This window comes from Sturnira hondurensis, unplaced genomic scaffold (assembly GCF_014824575.4).
Source record: "Sturnira hondurensis isolate 20B ecotype Veracruz unplaced genomic scaffold, ASM1482457v3 Scaffold0006413, whole genome shotgun sequence".
NCBI classification, from domain to species: domain Eukaryota; kingdom Metazoa; phylum Chordata; class Mammalia; order Chiroptera; family Phyllostomidae; genus Sturnira; species Sturnira hondurensis.
The window spans coordinates 12,288,760-12,297,982 of NW_028079044.1; the positions used below are offsets into that span (position 1 = coordinate 12,288,760).

Here is a 9,223-nt window from a genome sequence, read left to right on the forward strand (position 1 = left end):
GCGTGGCGGGCCCTGGGGACCGCCTGAGCACATTCCAGCGCGCACAGCCGCCCCACCTCTCCGCGTCCGGTCTCGGCCCAGCGCTGCAGCTGCAGGCGAAACGGGGCCGGAGGAAGCCGGAGCCCGAGCCGTAGCGGGCCCAGAACAGAGCACGCACCTCAGCCCTGGGGAGCTAACCCAGGCACACAGCGTGCAGGCCCGGGCTGGGGTAGCGCTGCGCTGGGAACGCAGATGCTTGCCAAGGCGCACCCCAGAACGCCCGCATTCGCTTCCCCCCAAAACTTGTGCGATCCAGCCCGCGCCTTTTCCCAGAACCGAAGGAGAGGGTGTATTTCGTTTCTTTCTTTAAACCTCTGCACCATCCAGGTGGTGGTGGTGGGGGGAGGGTAGAGCCGCGGGCCTCGCCGGCTATACACCCCGCCGGGGCCTGCACGAGCCTAAGGTGTGTCCCCGCCCTGGTCAGCGCTGCGCTCTGCGCAGTTTCTTTTCCTTGTTAAGCTTTTCTTTCTCGTGTTTTTTTCCCCTTTTCTTTCGTTTCTTTTATTGTTTTCTCTGTGTGTCTTTCTCTCCCTTTTATGAATGGGCCGCGGTGTCTTTGTTCTGGAGAGAAGCGCCCGTGTCGCTGACTTTTGTGAACCAGAGAAGGATCTTGTAAAACCTCCTTTTCTCCTTCACATTCCCCACTCCCACCCCTCCTCTTTGGCCCCTTTGATTAGATGTTCCCTCATCGTACCAAAAAAATGTAATTTCGTTGGTCTGGCGGCCACTTTCTTTGAACATTAGCTCGCTTTCAGCTCCAACTTCAATTAGAAGGAGTTGATTTTGAGAGATCAACAAAAGAACCGACCAAAGCCTTATTAAAGATCCTAAGAAGATCTCCCGGGTCCTTTGAGAAGCAGTTAAGGAAACAGTGTGCCCTCCATCATATTCTGTTACCGTATTTTATTCGGACTCCAAAGGAAAGTGTCGCTTGGGGGAGGGGGAAGCACTTTGATGAGCGGCGGCCACAGCCCCTTTTCACTCAGCAGGCTCCCCCTTCTTTCTGCTCTCGCCCCGCGCCGGTTCGTTGTGGGCTCCCGACCCCGCAGCCCAGGCAGCGCCAGTGCTCCCCACCACGACTCGCCCTCACCTCACACCTACTCCAGTTCAAACTTTTCACTCCTCCCGTAGGGGTGGAGGGGAACAGGGATTAAGAAAATGGGGTAGGAATTCCTCGAAAGGCAGTAAAGTCGTGCCTAATATTAAGGAGGAGGTGCCACTTAAAACAACTGCCTTGATTAGTATTGGGCCAAAAACACGTTTTTGTTTTTGTTTGTGCTTTGCCAAGTCCACTCAGGTCGATGTGTTTGAGAAGTTTGTTCGACTGGGAAATGGGCTTCGCCAGTACGAACTATACGGGGAAATCGCCTCAGGGAGACTCCTTGTGTGGCAGGAGGGATAGAAAGTAAGGGCGGGAGACTGTGGCCACACTTTCCACCGGACTGTCCCTGGTAGAAGGAGACTGGGAAGGACACAGAGTATGAAAGAGAAAGTTTCCTATCAAAATCTTTTGGTTCAGAAGTAGAATGTACAAGGGAAACGGATGCTGGGCTGCAACATTGCAAAATAAGAGTTGAAAATTTGCAGACACCCTCCGTGGGGGTTCGGGACCCCTGGAGACACCGAGGAGCAGGTAAGTGGCAGGGCCGCGCCCTGCGGGTGCTGTTCCCGAGCGCGGGAGCACTGAGGCACTGAGGAGGGTTCTGCGCATCCGGAGCTCGGCAGAGCAGCCTGTGCCAGCACGAGCCGCCCGCGGCATCGGTCTGCAGGTGGCGGCTCGGTGGGAGACGCTGGGGACCGCGGCGCCGCACGGGGGGTTGAGGGCCCGCTCTCCTCCAGCCCGCGGCGCTGAAGTCTTCGCGCCTACAACTCTGCCGCCAAGCCGGGTGGTGCGCGGGGAAGCAAGGGAACCGGTTCTCCACCTCGCCTCCTCTCTGCCACTCCCTCCAGGGCGCTGAAAGGGCGAGAGAAGGGCGGGGGGTGGGGTGGGGGGGCCAGGGCGGCCTAGGGACCCGAGTTCCCCTCCGCGGCTAGGGCTCGGGCGCAGCGCAAGCCTGCATCGCCCAGCTCTGCGCTGCGCTTCCTGCATCGCCCAGCTCTGCGCTGCGCTCGCCAGCCAAGCCCTGGAGTTAGCGCGCGACCCAGGCGGGGCGGGGCGGACTGTCGGGCTGCGCGGGCGGGGCGCAGGGGGAGGAGGAGGGCGGGGGCGCACGGAGGTAACCCTGGGCTCGGGCTGCCATTGCCCCGCTCCCTGTCACTCAGCCCGCACGGGGCCCGGGATTGGCAGCCCATCCCCGTTACGCACTCACCTCGCGTTCACATACTCAGGGAGGGCAGTAGAAAGGTGATCAATCTTCATCAGGCTACATTTCCAATCACCTAAACAACTGAGCAAGACAAGCTACTCCGACAAGGTAAATCGCTTGATTTATTTAGTTTGCAAAGTGCCTCTGCAGGACTTCCCCAGCCCCCACTGCCTCCACGTTGTACGGAGAGTGCAGCGGCCACCGCGAGCCGTCCCCCAACTCAGCTTCTCTCACTCCTACCTTTTCCCCTGGGGCCCCTCCGCGCGGTCCGGGCGAGGTAGTGAGTGTCTCGGGAGCTTGTAGGGCTTCACAAACAAAGTGTCTGCAATAAAGTGAAACCTGGAGGGACACGCACAAAGCCAGTGGAAAGGAAGGAGAAAGGAGGAGGGAAGTTGGGGAAAGAAAGAAATCCGGGGGTCCCAGACAACCACCAGCCCGGCGGGTAAGTCCTGTGCCGCTCTGTTTTGCAGGTTGGCTGCCCGGCGGGTCGGTGAGGGTGCGAGGTAGATGGTGAGCAGCCCCCGGCAGCTGAGGGCAGGTAAGGAGAGAGCCGCGGGGCCGCTGGGGCTCTTGCAGCTCGGAGTGCTCTCACCTCTCCCTCCTCAGATTAGTCCCCTCTCCCCGGGTCCCTGCAGGTGGGCGGGGCCGGGGAGCGGCCGGGCGCCCCTCCTGGTGCTCCGCGGACCCCGGAGCTCCGATGCGGCCCTGCGCCCCCGCCTCCTCCGAAGTAACCGAGCTGAAGTGCTGAGTTTGAAGAAAGTCTTTGAAACTCAGGTTGCAGCCTAGCAGAATCGCTTGGGCTGTTTCCCTTTTCTCCCCTTCCTTGCAAATTGGGTTCCCCAGCCCAGGCCATGGGTCCCGAAGAGTAGGAACGGGAGGCTTCTTTTGCCCTAACTTCTCTCCCTGAACTCCCTAGCCCGGGTCTCAGGCCTGCGCTGAGTTCCCACGAAGCGGGACGAAGCGGCAGGTCTCCTGGGACTCCAATCCACTCCCCTAGCACCTTACTCCTTAGAGTAGTGCTTCAGGTTCCGAGCAACTGGGGAAACCAGGCTGACCTTCCAGTCAGGGTCAGCGCTAGCAATGTCTCGGAGGCCTAGTTCTCTGGTCGCCATGGGGTGCCGGGGCCGGAAGTTCAGTTAGTAAGGAAGACCGGGAGCGCACGGACCTGCTGCCCTCAAGCCTCCCAAACATGCGAGAGCCCTTGGGGAACTGGTCGGATCACCTTTCAGCCCCTCGCCTGGACCCTATTGTCCGCCACCAGGACCCGCAGAAAGAAGAACCGGCTTGAGTTGGTGCAGACTTGCCTGAGGCCCGGGAGGGGCACTTCTAACCTAGGGCCGCGTTTTAGAACCTCATTGCTACAGTAGCCCCTTCTGCGTCTTCTGACCGCTTCTGCGGCACCTGGGCCCGTAACTGAGGTTGGAGCGTAGTGTGATTTTGGGTGAGCAATCTTTCCACGGCTGGGCACAGAGAGGCCAACTGGAGGGATGGCTGTGGGCTCTGAGGTCCACACCTAGCCTCTGAGACCTTTGGAGGAACGTACTCTCCTAAGTGGGCCACGCTTCCCAAGAGGTAATCTCTACCTTTTCGTCTGGGTTTCAAAAAAGATTTCAAACAAAACGAAACAACCCCTCATCCTTTTGGGCAGCCTGCCGCCCAGGTCGCCCAGAGAATGTTTCCTGGTGCATACGGGGCCGGCTCTCAGTGCACTAGAATTTGCTTTATACTTGGGACCTTGCACACTCTGCGGTTCAGGCTCTGACCTCCTCAGCTTTTAACCTCTCCCCAATCCCAGTGAAACACTACGAGTTTATTTGGCCCATTTTAACCCCGAAAAGAAGTAATGGAAATCCAGAAAAGTTTGCTTCTCAAAGAAGTCTTGGTCTTTGGTCTAAGGCCTTGTAGAGCCGAGTTGACTGACCTGTGTAGCTTGTAGCCTATGTCCCCTCCCCGTGCCGAGACTCCCTGCCTCTCACAAGACCAGAAAGCTGAGAAGGTTTCCAATTACTGTTTCTTGTGTCTCTTGTCTCCATAGGCCAAGTCCACAGACGAAACAGAGCTTGAAGGACTGAGCGGTAGGAGCCCCGCACTGCGCCAGGCCCCCTGGATCCGTCGGGGCGCCTCCACACGGCTGTTAGCATGATGTCTTACCTCAAACAACCCCCATATGGCATGAACGGGCTGGGCCTAGCCGGGCCAGCCATGGACCTCCTGCATCCCTCCGTGGGCTATCCTGGTGAGCGCCAGCCCCTTGGGGACGCCAACCTCTTGGGTTTGAGCACACACTTTGTGGCTTTGCAGGCCCATGGAGCTGTTTGCCTTGACTGTTTCTGATGCTGGGCACAGGGCGGGATGGTGAGGCGGGCCAGGGTGGTGGAAATGGGCAACATGCACCCTCACCTGTCTTCTGTTGTGACCCACCTCCCACATAGGGATTCGTTTTCCATAGGTGCCTTTTTTTGGTGTGTGCATGTGTGACTCTCTTCCTTTCCCCCCAGAACTGAACAAGGAATCTAGACACTCACAATGCCCTGGCAAAAAGAGGCGAGCTTCCCTGATACCAAGCGACTGGCTGAGCTGAGGAAGGGATTCTCCCTCCCTCAGGTGTCCTCAAGACCACTTTGTGCACTAGCTTTTGCACTGCTGTTGTGGATGGCTTCAGAGGGATTCTGGCTTTCTTTCGTAGCTCTCACTTTTTCTTTCACTCCCATTTATTCCCTTAGAAAGAAAAGTGTTTTCCAGGTGGTGTGTCTGTGCACCCCTTTCCCACTCTCCAGCCAGGGTGTGTGGTGTGGTGTGGTGTGTGTGGTGTGTGTGTGTGTGTGTGTGTGTGAGAGAGAGAGAGAGAGAGAGAGAGAGAAAGAAAGAAAGAAAGAGAGAAGAGAAGAGAGACTGCATACTTTCTCTTCCTTTCTTAACCTCCCAGAGTCAGGAAAGAGGCAGCCCCGGCATCTTGATACTGGTTCAAAGTGACACACAAGCACTTTCTACCACCTGTGGCCTCTCAGGCTCGGCCTCTGGGGGAGTTTCTTTTGCTCGGAGCTTGGTTTTATTTTTGCAATGGCTTTTCTCAGGCCTGCGAGGGGCCTGTCCACGCGTCCTCTGGTGTGGGTCCTCCTGGTCACAGCTGACCCGAGGCGCTCCCGTGTGTCTTCTCAGCCACCCCGCGGAAGCAGAGGCGGGAGCGCACCACCTTCACGCGCTCGCAACTGGACGTGCTCGAGGCGCTCTTTGCCAAGACTCGCTACCCTGACATTTTCATGCGCGAGGAGGTGGCGCTCAAGATCAACCTGCCGGAATCCAGAGTCCAGGTGCGTGCATGGGACGCTCCAGGGTCAGGGTAGGGGCTCTGGGGCTGGTAGTAGAGGGCCTGGGTGTGGGGTTGGTCTGGTTTGGGGGCAGGCTTACAGACTGGGCAGCCCCTCCCAGACACCCTCCACCCCCCCACCCCCCCCCCAGCAGTTCTGGGCCTGGGCCTGGAAGAGGAAGTAAAGTTAAAGGAACTAGCTTAGTACCTGGGTTTGGCCCTTGACCCTGGGGCGCCTTAGGTATCAAAGTCCTTTTTAGGATGTGGGGGAGGACAGATGAGGCTCTCCCGAAGGTAAATAGCTCTGGGGGTCCGACCATTGCCTGTTTCTTGGGCTGCCCCAGGACTTGGCAGTTTCCTTCTGGGTCCTGAATAATGCCTCAGCCCTTGCCTTGCATCCTGGGGATCTTAGAAATGGAAGAGTGGAGTTTGGCTGGAGCCTCGCACCCTGTCTAGGAGTGTGTTTCACGGGTAGCGCCAGTTTGATTAGACGCTTCCTTTGCTCCGAGAAGATGCTGAACGCAAAAATGGGCTCTCAGCTTTGCTGTTTCTGTTTTTGCGATGAAAGAGCTCCGAAAATACTGTTTGGATTATAACTTAGAACTCTTCGCAAGGGTCTTTTATCTTGCCTTCTTCTCCCGGAGGTTCGAGAAAGAACCACGAATGCAATGCCAAGTACCGGGGCCTTCCAAGATGAGTGAGAACTTCTTGATTGACTGTACTATTTGGTTCCCTACTCGGAGCCAAGAAGCCCAGAGAAACTCTGCCCAGGCTTCCTTCCCTAGTCTCCGGAGTACTGCCTCTGTGTAGCTTCCCAACTTTGCTTCTGCTCCCACCCCAACTCTCTCCTGCCCGGCCCGGGGCCTTCAGGGGCAGACTGGCTCTGCCCTCAAACTTGGTGACTGTCCCTTACTTCGCGGCCTGCTCTGTGCCTCTCCACTGTTTCCTGAGCTCTAGGCCAGAAGAAAGGACCTCCAAACATAACAGGCTGTTGGGGAGCAGCCAACAGCAGCAGTTTAGAGATGGCTGAACTTGCGGCTGGACAAAAGCATATGTTCCGCCCAAGGGCAGAGTTGCTTTGGGGGTGGAGATGGGGCACATCCCTATTTGGCCTGAGGAGGGTCGTTAAGCATCAGGATGGGGAGGGTGGGGAAGTTGGGAAGGCTGGGGCTGGATCTGGCAGGGCTACTGGTGGGGAGGGGCTGAGGCGAGATTCTAGGCGGGGTGGTGGGGCCAAGGGGCGGAGGAGTAGCAAAGTCTACCAGTCTACTGACAAGCTCTCCCCCGCCCGGGCTACTTCAGGTCTGGTTCAAGAACCGTCGTGCCAAATGCCGTCAGCAGCAGCAGAGCGGGAGCGGGACCAAGAGTCGCCCAGCCAAGAAGAAGTCATCCCCGGTGCGGGAGAGCTCCGGTTCGGAAAGCAGCGGCCAGTTCACACCGCCTGCTGTGTCCAGCTCCGCCTCGTCCTCTAGCTCGGCTTCTAGCGCTTCCGCCAACCCAGCGGCTGCCGCGGCTGCAGGCCTGGGCGGGAATCCGACGGTGGCGGTGCCGTCGTCGTTGAGTGCGCCCGCTGCCTCATCCATCTGGAGTCCTGCCTCCATCTCTCCCGGCTCAGCCCCTGCATCTGTGTCGGTGCCTGAGCCACTGGCCGCGCCTAGTAACGCATCGTGTATGCAGCGCTCAGTGGCCACAGGCCCGGCCTCGGCCGCAGCCTCTTACCCCATGTCCTATGGCCAGGGCGGCAGCTACGGCCAGGGCTACCCCACGCCCTCGTCTTCCTACTTCGGCGGAGTGGACTGCAGCTCCTATCTAGCGCCCATGCACTCGCACCACCATCCACACCAGCTCAGCCCGATGGCACCCTCCTCCATGGCGGGCCACCATCACCACCATCCCCACGCGCACCACCCACTGAGCCAGTCCTCAGGCCATCACCACCACCACCACCACCACCACCACCAAGGCTACGGCAGCTCGGGGCTCGCCTTCAACTCTGCCGACTGTTTGGATTACAAGGAGCCTGGCGCCGCCGCCGCTTCCTCGGCTTGGAAACTCAACTTCAACTCTCCCGACTGTCTGGACTATAAAGACCAAGCCTCATGGCGGTTCCAGGTATTGTGAGCCCAGGAGAGGGAGAGGAAGAGAAATGAAACTACCTACGCCCTCCTTGGTTCCCGTCCTGTTGCTGCTGCACCACCCGCCTTTGCCTCAGCTTCTGTAGACAGGATTTTCATGCCCCCAACGATTCCCGTCACCTGCACTGCCGCTCTCATCTTTGTGCCATTTGCTTGGCGGGGGGTAGGGGGTGCAAACCCGCCCACCCTTCGGATGAGCGGACTTGTGCTTTGGCCTGGGTCACAAGTTCTATACGGGAGAGCTGTGCCTCTCCCTTTCAGCCCCTGACGAACTTCTAAGTCACCCCTTTCCAGTCATTCTGGACAATTAGTATGCACTTGCAGCCTTCGGAGTTCTTCGCTCTGACTGGCTGTTTGAGCCCTACACTTTTATTTATTCTTTCTGGACCCTGGAGTCACTAACTGGCATGTGTCTGACCACTGGAGTGCACCCACACTGCTCCCAACCACCCACCAAGTGTTCCTCCCGTGCGGGCTGCCATCCCTTCCTCTGCCCGAGCCCCGCTTCCCGCCTGCAGGCCAGAGCTTCCCGGCTTCTCCTCCTTCCCAGCAGGGCGGCGCTGGGGCCGGGCCGCAGGGAGGAGCGCCCCCCAACTTCTCACGCTCAGCCCCGCCCTGCGTAGAATTGGCTCAAGCTTCCGCCTGTGTGGGAATGCTGTACATAGTGGGGTCCGTCCCAGCGACCACTTACACTTTTTAGTTGCTGCTGGTTGAATGGAGCATATCTCTTTTTAGTGCCCAGGAAATAGAACTTTAAGATATATACATATATATATACACACACACACACACACATATATATATATAAAACAAAAGCAAAAATATATCCCTCAGTTCCCCTGCGTCTCTTCCCTAAACGATGGCGCTTTTAATTTTTCAGTTGTTGCAAAGCTGCCCTGCCCTCACACTTGTTTCCTATGTGTATTTATTAAAAAGAACCGTTTGGTTCCAGGAAGCCGGGCGCAGAGGGTCGGGGAGTGTGGAGGAAGCAGCCGGGTCAGGCTGCAGGGAAGGGGGCTTAGGCTGGGATGGGACGCAGGGCTGAGTCCACCAGGTCTAAGTACAGGGTCACAGTTCCGGTTTAGAGACCAAAAACGAAAGAAAAAAATGCAGCATTATGAGAAAACAAACCCAGGCCCCAAAACCCAGTTCCCATTCCCTGTCAGCTTCTTTCTCTTTAAGCACCCTCCCTCGTTTTGTCTAGTGAGTTCTTAGTGCACCTTCATTCTCTTAAATCTGCGGTGAGCCCGCGCCTGTGTATCAATTTTGGCTTTGGCCATTTCGTCCAGTAGGTGGGAAAGTAATTCGTAAATTTAATTTGTCCGATGTGAAGATCACAAATTACTTGTTGAAATGTAAGGCAGCCCCCTCCTTCCCTTTATCTACATTATTTCCCGAAAATAAATGCCGATAAATGAACGGTTTGTCAGTGTGGC

General features: G+C 57.4%; 1 protein-coding gene across 3 annotated transcripts; it reads left to right on the forward strand.

Annotated features, from left to right (window-relative positions):
* The first annotated feature begins 2,299 nt into the window (after window positions 1-2,299).
* On the forward strand, window positions 2,300-8,907 carry OTX1 (orthodenticle homeobox 1). 3 transcript variants are annotated; one of them, XM_037048016.1, is made up of 6 exons: window positions 2,300-2,453; window positions 2,816-2,883; window positions 2,981-3,786; window positions 4,381-4,581; window positions 5,505-5,656; window positions 6,955-8,907. In XM_037048016.1, exons 4-6 carry the CDS (start codon window positions 4,485-4,487, stop codon window positions 7,771-7,773), a joined length of 1,068 nt encoding a protein of 355 aa, XP_036903911.1. In that variant the 5' UTR covers window positions 2,300-2,453; window positions 2,816-2,883; window positions 2,981-3,786; window positions 4,381-4,484; the 3' UTR covers window positions 7,774-8,907. The 3 variants fall into 3 exon arrangements, with proteins under 3 accessions (XP_036903911.1, XP_036903910.1, XP_036903912.1); XM_037048015.1 differs by lacking the exon at window positions 2,981-3,786; XM_037048017.1 differs by lacking the exons at window positions 2,816-2,883; window positions 2,981-3,786.
* Window positions 8,908-9,223: the final 316 nt, after the last annotated feature.

Excerpts from the sequence above, each read along its gene's own strand:
- OTX1 (XM_037048016.1), top strand. The coding sequence starts at position 4,485 with ATGATGTCTTACCTCAAACAACCCCCATATGGCATGAACGGGCTGGGC. Across the intron at positions 4,582-5,504 it reads TCCCTCCGTGGGCTATCCTG|CCACCCCGCGGAAGCAGAGG; the intron begins GTGAGCGCCAGC and ends GTGTCTTCTCAG. Across the intron at positions 5,657-6,954 it reads TGCCGGAATCCAGAGTCCAG|GTCTGGTTCAAGAACCGTCG; the intron begins GTGCGTGCATGG and ends GGGCTACTTCAG.